General features: G+C 45.2%; 1 protein-coding gene across 5 annotated transcripts in view; it reads right to left on the reverse strand.

The window, feature by feature from the left end:
* CCDC6 (coiled-coil domain containing 6) overlaps window positions 1-16,106 on the reverse strand; it is an 87,777-nt gene that overhangs the window by 49,920 nt on the left and 21,751 nt on the right. For all 5 annotated transcript variants that reach the window (XM_075934861.1, XM_075934862.1, XM_025184529.2 and 2 more), the window contains exon 2: window positions 7,572-7,721. In XM_075934861.1, the coding sequence (XP_075790976.1) occupies window positions 7,572-7,721 (150 nt within the window). The remainder of the gene's footprint in view (window positions 1-7,571; window positions 7,722-16,106) is intronic.

Below are 16,106 nucleotides of genomic sequence, written 5' to 3' on the forward strand. Positions count from 1 at the left end.
GTTGGGGGCACTGCCTTTGTCTATGTTGGTCGTAGGGCCTAAAGCGTTGGTTAGAATTAGTAGTAGTAGTAGTAGTAGTAGGAGGAGGAGGAGGAGGAGGAAGCCTTTGTCTGTTATATGGCCAAGCTCTCCTGCGCCTGAACGGCGGAGTGTACATCCCGAGGGTTCTTAACGTGGCTCGGGAATCTTTTCCAGAATGGAACACTTGATCCGTGTTCTGGGCAAACAGGGAGGCTCGATCGAATGGAAGGTCTTCCACCTTGGGCTGTAGATCTTTTGGTACAGAAGCCAGGTGGAGCCAAGAGGCACGTCGCATGACGATCGATGTCGCCGTAGTGCGGGAAGCCGAGTCGGCAATATCCAGAGATATCTGGAGTGCATTACGGGCTGCTGTATAACCCTCCTGCACGATGGATTTCAGTACATCCCTTTTGGAGTGTGGCAGAAGTTGCATCAACGGCACCAACTTGGAGTAATTATCGAAGTCGTGGTTGGCCAGTTGGGCGGAGTAGTTTGCCATTCTTAGTGTGGCTGTTGCCGACGAATATACCTTCCTGCCGAGCAGGTCCAGACGCTTAGCTTCCTTGTCCGCAGCAGAATTTCTCGCTTGCGCAGACCTTGCCTTTTGCTGGGCTGCGTCGACGATGTTGGAATTAGGGACGGGGTGAGTAAAAAGAAATTCTGCGTCTTTGGCATCAATAAAGTATTTCCTGTCTGTGCGTTTATTGGTAGGGGGCACAGATGCCAGGGTTTGCCAGATGTCATTAGCTACCTCAAGAATAGCAGCATTGAACAGGAGAGCTAGTTTCGATTTGTTGGCTTGTTGTAAGTTTCTGAGGAGGGCATGGTGCTTTTGTGGCGCCTCGGAGGTACATAAGTTTTGTGAATATGCTATCCGTTTGAAAAGTTCATGGAATTGTTTGTAATCATCCGCGAGAGAGGGTTCGTCATTAAACACCGCGTTGTCCAGGGAAGAGGAAGCGGCATCTGTCGGAGAGGCCGTGGGCTGTTGCTCTGCTACAGGTGACTGAGTGATATCGTCATGTGGGGCAGAGGCTGTTGACGCATCCCCGGTAGGCATTGGTGGGCGTTGAGCCGGCAGGATAGAGTCCTGAGTAATTGGCCGTGGTGAAAGTAATTGCTGCCAGTCTGGGGACGAGGGTGAGCGTCGTGTGACTGAACGTGAACGATCAGAATGGGGCGAGGTGTACGTACAATGGCGAGAGCCACGGTGTGAATATTGCGGAGAGTAAGAAGCAACGCTCCTGCGGCGATAGTATCGGGAGCGAGGAGATCGCGGGGATCGTGAGCAGTATGAGTAGTGATACGGCAATCTCGAGTAGTATGAACGGTGATAACGGGGCGGTGTAATAGATCGCCTCGGGGATCTGTAGTAACGGTGCGTAGGGGAATAACCGTAATGGTGATCCCGCCGTCTTTGACGAGGTGAGAGCGATGCTTCAGGGGAAAACGTCGCCCTATCGGAACTGGGGGAAGGCATACGAGGATGGTGAGTCTTCCTTTGAGCCTTAGTCAGTACCCCCGTGGATGGGAGAGGCCTGGGGACTGGGCTACCCGGAATGGAGACAACTGAGGCAAAGTCAGAGACTTCCTCCGGGAGGCGTGGCGACCGAGGTGGAGAAGATGGGGATGGTGGTGCCGTCTCATCCCCAGAGCCGTTGGGTTGCGGGCCCGTAGGGGCCAGCGCCGAAGCAACGGACGGAGCCGGTTCAGCCGCACACAACGGATGGTCGGTGCAGGCAGGTGCAGGCGTGCCCTGTATGTGCGCCGAAGCCGTATCCCCAGGTCTTGAATGGGGGCGGGATGACCCAGGCGCCGAGTGTTTTCTCGGTGCCGTCTCCAGTATCTGTGCTGGTTGCGGCTTAGTCTTCGGTGCCTGCTTAGGCTTCGGTGCCGGGTCGACCGCCGGTGCCGGATTAGCCTGAGAGCATTCATGAGGCAACGGTGCCGAGTGCCTCGGACCGCACCGTATCTGGCTGCGATGCTGCTCGGAGACTCGGTGCCGTAGATGACGGTGCCGATTCCGGGCGACCTGCCAGGACCGAGAGCACTGAGAGTGCGGGGCTCGGCGATGATGTACTACGGGCTTTCGGTAACTTCTCCACTCCCTGTGTGGGAGGGTGGCCCGACGAGCCTCGCGCCTCTCCTGCACTTAGACTCCTGGACGGAGCGGAGCTTCTTCCGTCCTTGGATTTATGCGTGCCCGGAGCTTCCCGTACTTCTACCGACAGGGGCTGGAGAGCCTTATTGAAGAATAGCATCTTCAGGTGCATTTCTCTGTCACGCCTAGTGCGTGCAGTCAGCACAGTGACCGCATTTCTGGGGGATGTGGCCCTCTCCCACGCAGCGAATACAGCGGGAGTGGCCATCAGAGACCAGCATGGCTTCACCGCACAAAGCGCATTTCTTAAACCCGGGAGAGCCAGGCATGCTTAGTGCGGCGGTCTCCGGGGGAAAGCAAACTTGAGGAGCTCGTGGAAGCGGCCCTCAGATTATAACGGGAAGAGAAGAAAAGGTTTTTTTTTTTTTAAACTATTAACTAAGATAATAACTGACTAACTATGTAGGAAGGGGATAACTGGGAAAGAATAAAGGAATAACAATACGAATTCTCCTCAGGGGAGGAGCGTGTTCCAAATCAGTCTGCGGCCGTGGACGGTTAGGAGGAAGTGGCGAGTCGGACCGCGCGATGCAGAAAAGGCGTGAACGCCGCGGAACACTCTGCGCATGCGCGGTCCTCCGGAGGGGGCTACTGCTGGCGAAAAATTTCCAGTTTGCGGCGCCGGGACGAGCCCGACATCTGTAGTGGAGCACCCACGGGGACATCACTCGAAGAAGAAGCAACTAGATTCCACCTCCAGAGGTAATCCATTCCAGTGCTTCACCACCCTCATAGTGAAATAGTTTTTCCTAATATCCAACCTAGACCTCTCTCACTGCAACTTAAGAGCATTGCTCCTTGTTCTGTCATCTATCACCACTGAGAACAGCCTCCATCCTCTTTGGATCCCCCTGCCCCTCGGTAGTTAAAGACGGCTATCAAATCCTGCCTCAGTGTTCTCTTTTGTAGACTAAATAAGCCCAAATCCCTCAGCCGCTCCTAAATCATGTGCTCCAGCCTCCTAATCATTTTGGCTGCCCTCTGCTGGACTTTCTCCAATGCACCCACTTCCTTTCTGTAATGGGGGGGGGGGGCTAGAATTGGATACAGACTGTTTTAATGGCATGCCCCTTGTGAAGGAAATCCTTGATTTTGCTAAATTTCTGGTTTGGACAGAATCTTTTCCCCTATGCCAGTGTCTTTCAGGACTCCCAAATGAAAGGAACTGAAGGAGCATGACTGCTCTTTTTGTAGTATATTAACAAATCACAGTTTCCTAGAATACTGATTGCATGTAGTTAACTCCTCCGACTTTCTAAGAACAGAATATATTTCCTATATTTTAAATCTGAACATATAACCCTGCTTCCATAAAGTTTAGAATGCAGCTAAAAAATACAGCTGCAGCTTTTGGGGAAATATTAGTGCTTCTAAAACATACATTTTGTAATTTGTTTTATTGCTACCATCTTATAGTTACTGGACTGGATAAAATCTAACCATTTTACTTTTAATCCAGGTAAAATTTAAGTAGTGCTGGGGGACTGGCAATACTATCCACAGAAAATGGGGAATTACAATTGATCCCTTCATGGAGAGGGTAATAGCGAATGTCTGCCCCAAGCAATTAATTTCAGAGTGTCAAAGAAATTTCCTCTATTGGATTCCAAAACATTTGCCTAGAGACTGCAATTTTTCTTCCATGTGTTATTGTTGTCCATGTTAAGGATGTTAAGAGGCAGGTAACTGGCAAATCATGTAGTCAATACAATTTGTATCAACTATACAATTAGTCAATAAGGGAAGGTGCTCTATTCCAGCTCGCATTGGGCTTGGGAGCTACCTCCACTATGGTTTTGCATTTTAAATGTAGTAATAGCTGGGTGGTTCTCACTACATTTAAAATGCAGAGGTGCAGTAGTCCAAGACCCTGTGTGAGCTGGGACTGAGCCAGGCATGCTCAATCCTGACTCGTGGAGGGTCCAGCAGCGCCTGTCCACGGGGGGTCCTGACTTGCAGCGGGGCCCACACAGATAGATGCTGTTTCGTGGCAGCTTCCTGTGCCTTCTAGCAGAGGAGAGGCACATGGTACCGCAGAGACAGTGCGGGGGGGGGGGGGGGGGGAGAACCAGCTTTTAAGCCAGTTCTCCCTAGCACTGGCTGCTGCTTTCCCCCTCCTCTTTGCTGCCTCTGATACAGAAACAGCAAGAGGGGAGGAACACAAGTAGTCAACTACTTGACTAGTCCCTAATCCATTTTAAACACAATTCAAATGGTTTCTATAAAATCCAGATGGTCTGACTCCTAGACTTCTCCTAGATCATCTATGCCACCATGGCTATCAAGAAAGTTTAATTCTTAACTTCTTTCAAACTGCTAGTACTGTCTGCCCATAGGATTTCACTCCTGTGGGCTTATGATAAGTCATTCTCAGACAAACGTTCTGGGAATATGCAAGAATCATTTAAGAACATAGAACCTGCTTCAACTCTTTTTAGGAGACAATGGAATATGACCTGGATAAGGGGATGGACTGCACTCATCATGTTTGCAGATGACCTTAAATTAGAGGGCAAAGGTAGATATGCTGGAATGTAGGGATAGGATCCAGAGTGGCGTAGACAAATTGGAGGATTGAGCCAAAAGAAATCTGATGAGATTCAACAAGGACAAGTACAGAGTCCTGACTTTAGGATGGAAAAATTCCAAGTGCTGCTATAGGCTGTGGACCAACTGGCTAGGCAGCAGTTCTGCAGAAAAGAACCTGGGGATTACAGTGGATGAGAAGCTGGATAGGAGTTAACTGTGTGTCCTTTTAGCCAAGAAGGTTAACAGCATATTGAGGTGCATTAGGAGGAGCATTGCCAGCAGATCTGGGGAAGTATTCATTCCCCTTTATTCGGCAATAGTGAGGTCACATCTGAAGCTGTGTCAAATTCTGGGACCCACATTATAAAAAGGATGTGGACACATTGGTGAAAGTCCAGCATAAGGCAACAAAAATGATTAGGGGGCGACTTACCTACAGAAGAGAAGAAGGGGAATTGGACAGCAGCCTTTAACTAACTGAAAAGGAAGGGAGGATTCCAAAGAGGATGGAGAGAAGCAGTTCTCAGTAGGGACAGGTGACAGAACAAGGAGCAATGGTCTCAAGTTCCAGTAGTGGAGGTCTAGGTTGGATATTAGGAAAAATTGTTTCACTAGGAGGGTGGTGAAGCTCTGGAATGGGTTACTGAGGGAGGTGGTGGAATCTCCATCCCTAAAATTTTTTAAGTCCCGGCTTGACAAAGCCCTGGCTGGGATGATTTAGTTGGGGTTGGTCCTACTTTGGGCAGGGGATTGTGGACTCCTGAGGTCTCGTCCAACTCAATGATTCCATTAATTTGAGACTATAGCCCAAAGGACACTTATCAGTGAGGTGAGATGGAAGAGCATGTAAATATGTTCAGTTTGTGACAGTTTTAGACAAGAAGTTTATTTTAAATTCTGTAATATGCACCTAATGTCACAAAATGTAAGTCTATTCAACACATATACTTTTAAAACAGTACCCACCCTTCCTGACAGCTTAACTCAAACAGAAAAACAAAACTTTTACTTATAAATACAACATACATTACACTTGGTGTGGCAACTTGGTTGTGAAGAAAATTGTGAAATCCCATGTGCATTAAGAGTTTACATGTGTTTGAAGCCACTTTAGCCAATTAAATCAAGTTGCATTTTTCACTTAAGCTATTTAATATTAAAATTTGTTTTGCGATAGATGGAACATTTGGCTCAAGACATTTCAGTTTTATGTTAGAAATTTAAATATTCCAGTGATTGAAATAATACACGGCCAATTGTGCTGTTTTCCAGAGCTAGTCCACTGAAGTTGTACCTCACTATTTACTTAGGGTACGTCTAGACTACATGCCTCTGGCGACAGAGGCATGTAGATTAGGCTACCCGACAGAGTAAAATGAAGCGGCGATTTAAATAATCGCCGCTTCATTTAAATTTACATGGCTGCCGCGTTGAGCCGACAAACAGCTGATCAGCTGTTTGTCGGCTCAGCGCGATAGTCTGGACGCTCCCCTGCCAACATCAAAGGGAGTTGTCGACAACCCAGGTATGCCTCATCCCAGGAGGCATACCTGGGTTGTCGACAACTCCCTTTGATGTCGGCAGGGGAGCGTCCAGACTATCGCGCTGAGCCGACAAACAGCTGATCAGCTGTTTGTCGGCTCAACGCGGCAGCCATGTAAATTTAAATGAAGCGGCGATTATTTAAATCGCCGCTTCATTTTACTCTGTCGGGTAGCCTACTCTACATGCCTCTGTCGCCAGAGGCATGTAGTCTAGACGTACCCTTAGTGATGTGACCTCACTATTGCCAAATAAAGGGGAATGAATGTACCAATGTATTTTATTATAAGTAGAACTAAATTTTTCTTTGGTGAGAAGAGAATATTCAATTCCCTTCTTCCTTCATTCTCACCAAAAATGCTGCTAGTGTCTTCATAGAAAAAGGCAAATTGTGAAGTTTATATTTGTGAATGAGACTAGATTAGTATAAATCCAGAGAAACTGTGGGAGGAATGTACACAAAATATAAAGAACCTTAAGTCCAGGCCATTTATCTTAATGAATGAGGAAAGGGACAAGTGGCAAAGTCACCCACTAATTATCCCATTGCCCAATACTGAAGGTATCACAGGAGATTAGCCATAGAGTAGTTTACAAACAGTATATTTCTCACTCCAATTAAATATACAGTATTATAAAAGTTCTTAAAGTTACAGTACTAAAATGCTAAAAAAGTTTAAAATGTGCAAAAATAAGTTTTTTAAATACATTATTAAACTTTTATTTGCTGCACTGATGAAATACTAGTAAGGCACCTATCATAAGTGTTAATAGACGAGTCTGTAAATTACTAAAAATATCAAATTAACATTTTAAATAAGTGTGGATAACTTTTCCAGGCACAGTTTCAAGTGCTGCTATCCACCTTAACGTAAGTATTCTAATTATCTGGGTCACATATGCAGAGTTAATTTAATCAAATACTGTAAATAAGGTTCTTCACCCATCTTACCAACAAATGCTTAAAATATTAGAAATCTAAGCATTTTTAAAAACCAATTTACTTTTCATGTTATATGCTATCTTTACCTTTTCTATCTCAGTACAGAGAATGGAAAGCAACATAATTTCAAGTGTTCACTGCTACAAAATCTGAGTTACAAACACTAGAGAAATGTTTGTTTTAAAAAGCCTTTTCATTAACATTTTTAAAAGATTTTTGTTTTTTCCCCTCTACAAAGTGTTAGTTCTGTTCTATAGATAACATGACCCATCCCTTTTATTGAAAATATGCTAACATGAACAAAATTTAAACTAGCTTCTTGAGGCTTGTCCTTTGGGGTCTGTGAAGAGAAATACAAGCTGAGAAACCAATTACCTGCATCAATTTCCTTGAGAGCTCATTAGTGAGAAATTCTTCTTCCTTTTCATAGTTCACTGCAAGTGTCTCTTTCTCCTTCTGCAAAGCCTGAATCTTCTTAAATAGAGTATTACTGATGAACTCCTCTTCCTGTTCTGCCCTTGCTTGCTGTGAAAAGAAACATTTTAAAGCTACAACTATTCCTTTTTGATCTTAGAGTATTCTGAAAATAATACACATTTCATCTGTTACTTGTTCCCAAAAGGACTGTGTTCAGGTTAGTAAACACCATTACTTTCATTGAAACTCTGCCCTGTAATGCCATGTTTCTTTGTATCAAGTTTGGAAGCCCTGTTATTTTCGATCCAAGCATTTTTTTAAGCCCTCTAACATTAAGAAAGGTCCAGCCTACAGCTGGCAACAATCAAACAAACAAAAATCCTACTATTGGTTGGGAATGACCATCACCCCAATCTTTCAGTTTTTTATCCTGTAGGGATTTAACAGCATAAAGGTATAAATGGTTAACTGATGAGTCTGGGCTCATCAGTTATTCTTCACAGTTACACGCAGGGCCTCCTCCCTGTGCTGCCACCTCTGTATCAGAGGCAGCAGCATGGGATGGGGGACAGACAGGATCCGGTACTCACAAGGAGCTTCCTTTGAATCCAGGTCCCTTACGTAGTGGTTCTCACCTTTCCCCACAACACCCACATGTAAACATGTAACTGCTGAAATTTTCATCAGTTATACATTTACTTGAATACTCTCATTTTTACATCTCTACTTCAGACTGACTTTTTCAACTTTTAATACAGAAAAACAAGGTTAAAAAAAAAAATCACATCATCCTATAACCACCCCATGTCCAAAGAGCTCCAGCGAACAGAGGTTGGCTACCACTTAACTCTTCCATTTGAAGAGCTTTCTCTCCAGGAAGGACTCCTTGTTTTACCAGAAGGAAAATGAAGCAGCATTCACACTCAGTCTCTCCTTGAAGATTAAGTACTCAAAGATTAAGTACTCCTGAAGAGTTCAGATCCTCCTAACTTTTCTCTCCTATCTTAGAAGTTCTGTGGGGACATTGCAAAACTGCCTGATGTATTCTTTTCAAGTCCACATAGGCCACACAGATTATTCCATACATACAAACTGAAGTTCATAGCTAAATGATGCAACCGCCAACCTCTCCCTCCAAAATAGATCACACCTAAGTAAATTAACAGAAAAAAAAACCCAAACTTAGAATGATAGGCCACAATGGGCTTTTTATTTCTCAATAAAATATTGAAAAGTTATCAAAAAGTTGTAAATCCTATTTTTGAACTCTAATAAATTATCCTTGTCCATTTTACCCCAACCTTATAAACAAACAAAAACATATCCTGGACGAACATGTAGCATGTAAAGATTTAGGAGTATCAGTTACACACAAGGATGAAAAAAAAACGGTTAAAAATCCAAGAACCAGAATTATAATGGGATGTTAGCCTGAAATTTAACTGTGCCTCTGTAACAAAAATCCTTCAGGCAAAATCTAACAGTACACAACATATATTGCAAGTTCAGTAAATTTGCAACATAAACCTTCTCAGAAGACTTAATACAATAATATATCACTCTTATCCATTTGAAGGAAAGCCATAGCCCCCAAAGACAGCTATTTTATGAGGAAATAGCTGCCATGATTACAATCTTCCGTGAAAGTTGTTACAGAATCCTCAAATTTCTTTCAAATGCACAAGACGTTTTTATAGGATGAAACGTAAACCCAAGCCAATTGTTACAATAGAAATATTCATGTTTCATCTACAGCAGCGTTTCCCAAACTATGGCGCAGAAAAAAATGCCGGGCCTTGGCATGCCTGGTGGCTGCCAGCCCTTAGGCCGATTCGACCCATTAGGTTGAATTGGGCCCCATGCCCCTGCACCCGGAAGTGCCAGGGAGTTAAGAGCCGGGGCCCTGCTCCACCACTATGTGGAGCTGGGTCTCTCCCTGGCTCTGCCTGGAGTGAGCCCCGGATTCCCCCCTGCGCGTTCTCCCTCCCCCACCCCCAGAGCGTTCCCCTCAGCCCCGGACGTCCCTGCCATGCGCAGTTCCTCCTCGCCACCTGCCGCCCATGCGTGGCGTTGCACGTGGGCGGGGAGGACACCCAGGCGTGACGTCACAGCCCGGGGTTTTGAAACCCGTGGGAGGCACGTGGCAGGGCCTGGCTGGCTCCGGGTTTGGCCTCCAGGGCCTGAGTGCAGACTCTGGCCCCGCAACATGGAAGGAGAAGGTAGGGAACCGGCGGAGGTGAGGAGAGGCAAGGTGGGGGGGGAAGGGATGGATGGAGAAGGGGCTTGGGTGGGGGAGGGAAAGGCACCAAGGGACAGGGGTGCAGAAGAGAGACAAATGCCAGGGGGCCAAGTGCAGACAATGAGGGAAAGGGCAGGAGGGGAAGTGTCAGTGGGAGGGGGGACAGGGTGATGCTGGGAGAGGAGAGGAGAGGAGAGGAGAGGAGAGGAGAGGAGAGGAGAGGAGAGGAGAGGAGAGGAGAGAGGAAGGGCACTGAGGGCTGGAGGGGGAGGTGCTGGGAGAAGGCTTGAAAGAAGGGATGGGCATGAGGAAGGTCAGGATGGAGCAAACTGTGTGTGAGGCCACAGGGGAGCAGGAGAGGAATGGGGCAGAGACTGGTGAGGGGGTGGGTATTAGGGAAAAAGAGGGCAACGGGAGGCACCAGGAGGGTGCAGAGCTAAGGAAAGGTGCAGGTGCCAGGGGATTCTGGGGTGAAGAGGAGGGAAGAGCTGGCCACTGGAAGCAGAACTGGATGGGGGAATCAGGGCAGGCTGGAGAGATTGGGGGGGCTGGTGGAAGCAGGGCTGCCGGGGGGGTGTGAGGTTGGGGGCAGGGAGCTGGCCAGGGAAGATGTGGGCGAGGTGGGAGAAGCGGCCACTGGAAGGAGGGCTGGACGCAGGCAGCAGGGCTGGCCCAGGGAGATTGGGAGGAGAAGCGGGGGAGAACTGGCTGCTCGGGAGGGGTTGGGGGAAGTGGGGCTGGCCAGAGGCGCAGCAGGGGGAGCAGGAGTGTTCCAATTAAAGTAAAAATTTTGGGAAACCCTGGTCTAACCAGCTTTCCGTCTGTCTTACATCCCATTTATCCAATCCATATTCCTTAACTTGCTGGCAAGAATATTGTGGGTGACCATATCAAAAGCATTGCTAAAGCTGGCCCTGGGAGATTTAGGAGGTCCAGAAACAACTTATTTGAATATTCATTATTTGATTAATGAATATGCAAATGAAAATTACTGGTCCTCCAAAAGTTCGTGAATGGATTTACTGGTCCCCATGTCAAAAAGTTTGGGAAGCCCTGATCTACAGTGTCACAGATGTGCTATATTTAAACAAGGTCTGGGCCTCTATAATTAATAATTGTCCCCCGCTGGCTCCCAGAGGGCTTTGCTTTTGAAATGTACAAGAGCCCTCCCGGGGCTCTTGTACATTTATTTACAGGGAGTACAGGGCCAGCAGGGAACTATTTGAGTCCAGGGGCGGCCCGTGACTATAGGCCAACTTGGCCGTCGCGTAGGGCACCGCCTTCAATGGGGCGCCCAGGGTGCCCGATGATGACATCACACCACTGATGGCTATGCAGGCGGGGGCACCGATCACACGTTCTGCCTGGGGCGCCAACTGCCGCAGCCCACCTTGGGCCACCCCTGTTTGAGTCCCCAGCTCACCACGGGCTCCCCGCAGCACCTCTGCTTTTAAAAGGTAGCAAGAGTCCTGTTCTTGCTACATTTCAAAGGTGGAAGCAACGCCAGGTTCCCCGCTGCACCCCTGCCTCTTCTCCCCAAGAAGACAGTGCTGGGTGGAACTGGCTTTTAAGCCAGCTCCCCCAGCACTAAATCCTACTCCCCACCACTTGCTGCCTCTCTCTGATAGAGGCAACAAGGGGGAGGGGGAAGTGAAGTGACTAGTCGAGTCACTAATCAACTATCCTATAAGCATTTACTTATCAGATAGTCGGCTAGTCTCTTACATACCTACTTCAGGATAAAAGCTAACATTAGAGACCTAACTAATATTTCAATACAATAATAACTATCACAAGCAGCTTTAAAGGGGATTTTAAATAATGCAAGTACTCAGCCTGAAATGTATAACTTAGACAACAATGAAATTCAGTCTATTGTTTTTGAACTTTCACAGCACAAACTGGTTCTTAAACCAATTCCCTTCATTGCCAGTTACATATACCATTACTGCTGCTGTTTGCTTTCTCCAATGCTGAAAATACATTAAAATTGAAAACCATACATTGTCTGCCTTTAAAAGCTTTAAAATTAAACAAAACCTAGCACTTTGTTCTGAATAAGAGACTAGATAATTAAGTGACTGACATTTTTAAGTCAAAGTAATACTTGCAAAAGTTTAATGATATAGTTGTTAATCTTAACACAAGGGAATGCAGCTCCCATGTTACTTAAGAATCTGAGTTTAACATATGCCAACTATGAAATCAGATAAATATGGAACTGCTTCTAGAACATGCTACAAAAGGATACTAGCACCCACCTCATATTTTCTAGCTCCATACATTCTCTTTCTTATAGAAACCACCCTTTTGTCTCTAAACACAGCCCAAAGCAACACCTAACTAACAGTAGTTTTAAAGCATTCATTTCTCCAACACTGGGTCCCCACTGGGCTAGCTGTTTTAATGTTGTCTAAAATTCTGGACAAAACTCTGAATGCTGTTGCATTTTCACCATCAGCATTGAAACTAAAACACTCATTCCATGATCAAATTTCTCTTTCAGACTAAAGTAATCAGTCAATGCCAAATACCTTGCCCACTGGGCCACTGAAGGTAGTTTAATGATAGCAATATAAGGTGTATGTTAATACACATTTAATATTTCATTAAATTAAGTCCTTTTAGTTAAATGTCTATTTCTTTGTCCTAAAGTTTAGTAAGTTTGGTAAATGGGCCTAAGTAAAAAGATAGTTTTGATATTAAGTTTGTGTTAATGAGACTAAAAGGATGTTGAAGGCTGAGGCCTTAATTGCTTGATTTACAATGCCTCTTTGTCTTCCCAATCAGATGTTGATGCTGTGCCGCATAACCTTGAGAGCCCTTGTAACATTGCTTATGTGTGTGAAAAGGGAATTAATGTGCCGAGATAAGGTGCGAAAGTTAGTGCTCAGAACCAGATGACCAAAGAGGGAGGTTGAGTGTGGGCGAAGACCAGACTACAGACGACCCGGCATCAAAAATGCGTACCAATAATAAGGAGTGATTGGACTATTGACAGAGTGGCAGACTGACGAGTCTTGAAGCGAAGCTGGCACCCCCAAGAGACGACTGATTACAGGATGAGCCTTCAAGAGATGTTTGGGAACAACTGACAACAAGATAACATTCCGGTCACAGGCTGACAGAGCAGAATCCATTGATTTCAACAGAGAAAAGGATTATAAAAACAGGGTGCTTTGCTATGGAACTTTGGGTTTGTCTTGCCACCAACTCCAGAGGGGCATTGGATCGATCGACCGAAAAAGGCCCTGCTCTTCCTCTGTGTTCCCCTGTGTTCCCCTGTGTAGACTGATACAGAATCTGGACTGGTAAATATAACATCGTCTGGCGGGACTGTGTGTGTGCGTGCATGGTGTTTGTATGTGAATGATTAAAAGCATATGCAACTGTTGTATTCTCAATAAATATGGCGTGCTGCCTTTTCCCCTATAAAAGATCTCATGTGCTTCGTTTAAGCATAACACAAGAACCAGGCAGCTAAACTCAGACTGTCTAAATTCAGATGAGTGATTAGCCCTTGTAATAGATCCTTTCTGGATGGAAAGATATCTGTGCCAAGACTGCAAAGGACATGGAGGAGAAAAGCTATGCTAGGGACATCCAGCAGTGCCGTGTGAAAATAAAGGAGCTGAGGCAGTCATACCACAAAACAAATGAGGCAAACGGATGGCCTGAATCATTACTGCAAACATACTGCTTCTAAGAGCAGCTGCATAAGATCCTGGGTGAAGAGGGGAGATAGATTCAACTAGAGATATAAAATCACATTTAATCAGTTAACCAGTTAAAGTTGACCAGAATGCCATAAGTGGGGTGACCCATCTCACCAACAGCCAAGACCTTTTTCATAGAATCATAGAATACTAGGACTGGAAGGGACCTCGAGAGATCATCGAGTCCAGTCCCCTGCCCTCATGGCAGGACCAAATACTGTCTAGACCATCCCTGATAGACAGTTATCTAACCTACTCTTAAATCTAACCTACTCTTAAATAGACAGTTATCTAACCTACTCCAGAGATGGAGATTCCACAACCTCCATGGGCAATTTATTCCAGTGTTTAACTACCCTGACAGTTAGGAACTTTTTCCTAATGTCCAACCTAAACCTCCCTTGCTGCAGTTTAAGCCCATTGCTTCTTGTTCTATCCTCAGAGGCCAAGATGAACAAGTTTTCTCCCTCCTCCTTATAACACCCTTTTAGATATCTGAAAACGACTATCACGATCCCCCTCAATCTTCTCTTTTCTAAACTAAACAAACCCAATTCCTTCAGAATAGTGATAGAAATGTAGCCGTGTTAGTCTGGGGTAGCTGAAGCAAAACGCAGGACAATGTAGCACTTTAAAGACTAACAAGATGGTTTATTTTTTTTAATTGTATCCTTTGGTATATATGGTTGTGACTATTTTCTTCCACTATTTGATCTGAGGAAGTGGGTCTGGCCCACGAAAGCTCATCATCTAATAAACCGTCTTGTTAGTCTTTAAAGTGCTACATTGTCCTGCATTTTGCTCCAATTCCTTCAGTCTTCCCTCATAGGTCATGTTCTCTAGACCTTTAATTATTCTCGTTGCTCTTCTCTGGACCCTCTCCAATTTCTCCACATCTTTCTTGAAATATGGTGCCCAGAACTAGACATAATACTCCAACTGAGGCCTAACCAGTGCAAAGTAGAGCAGAAGAATGACTTCTCGTGTCTTGCTCACAACACACCCGCTAATGCATCCCAGAATTATGTTTGCTTTCTTTGCAACAGCATCACACTGCTGACTCATATTCAACTTGTGGTCCACTATAACCCCTAGATCCCTTTCTGCCATACTCTTTCCCAGACAGTCGCTTCCCATTCTGTATGTATGAAACTGATTGTTCCTTCCTAAGTGGAGCACTTTGCATTTGTCTTTATTAAACTTCATCCTATTTACCTCAGACCATTTCTCCAATTTGTCCAGGTCTTTTTGAATTATTACCCTACCCTCCATATTAGTCGCAACCCCTCCCAGCATGGTATCATCTGCAAACTTAATAAGCGTACTTTCTATACAAATATCTAAATTGTTGATGAAGATATTGAAAAGAGCCGGTCCCAAAACAGACCCCTGCAGAACCCCACTTGTTATGCCTTTCCAGCAGGATTGTGAACCATTAATAACTACTCTGAGAGTACGGTTATAAAGCCAGTTATGCACCCACCTTATAGTAGCCCCATCTAAGTTGTATTTACCTAGTTTATTGAGAAGAATATCATGCGAGACCATATCAAACACCTTACTTAAAGTCTAGGTATATCACATCCACTGCTTCTCCCTTAGCCACTGTCATGTAGCAGGTCCTTTTGACCACGGCCTCGTGCGTATTGCCCATTCTGCCACACAAAAGCCCCTCACAAGAAAAACACAGGCCGCTGAGGCGGATCCAGAGACAGAGCTTGAATTCCCTCAGGTGCTCAGCGCAGTTCTCAGTAAACAGAACTGAACTTGGCAAGCACCCTGGCCAGGAAGATAAGAGTAGGGAAAAAAGTTAGGTTAACGAGCACTAAAAACAGGACAAGATAGGAATAAGGGATATGAGCTGTCATAATACACCAGTTAACAAGCACCTGGAACAGGGAAAGAAAAAACATAGCTAGCTTTCACGTGTGCCAGTCATGTCTGCATCAGGCACTGACCACAATGCCTTGAGGCAGACGTCATATTAAACAGGAAGGAACCCTAATATGGTACCAGATATCAAGTCATAGTATCAATTAAAGCTGAACCCTAATACGGCACAGGATGTCAAAATTGTAGTAATAAAGCACCCTGAGCCCTAAGCTCGGGGAGGTTCTGTATATATATTAAAAAAAAAAAGGCACATATCATCCAGCCTGGCTGAGGGGTTGATCACCCAAGGCCCCCTCCCACCCACCGAATCACGAAAGAGTGTACGAATCCGGAGCATGCTACGTGTTGTTTTGTGTCTGTGCATCGTAATTGTTACTGGGCTTGTAAGTATTGCTTCATATATTATTTGTCAGCTTAGCAATAGTTAGTTGTATTGTATTAACCATATTGTATAATGGTCCCACACCTAGGTCTAAAGAAGAAATAGGAGTAGAATTGAGGGGTTATTAAGTGAATAGGCAAACTAATATTCTTTAATGTATGTTTTATTTGCATGCTACGTTGTCTTAAACAAATCAAAGACATAATATAATCAAATTGTAGTCAATAAAGTTTGTAATTGGTTAAGTACATTTAGGTCTCGGG

The sequence above is a fragment of the Pelodiscus sinensis genome, chromosome 8 (genome assembly GCF_049634645.1).
Source record: "Pelodiscus sinensis isolate JC-2024 chromosome 8, ASM4963464v1, whole genome shotgun sequence".
Classification (NCBI taxonomy): Eukaryota; Metazoa; Chordata; order Testudines; family Trionychidae; genus Pelodiscus; species Pelodiscus sinensis.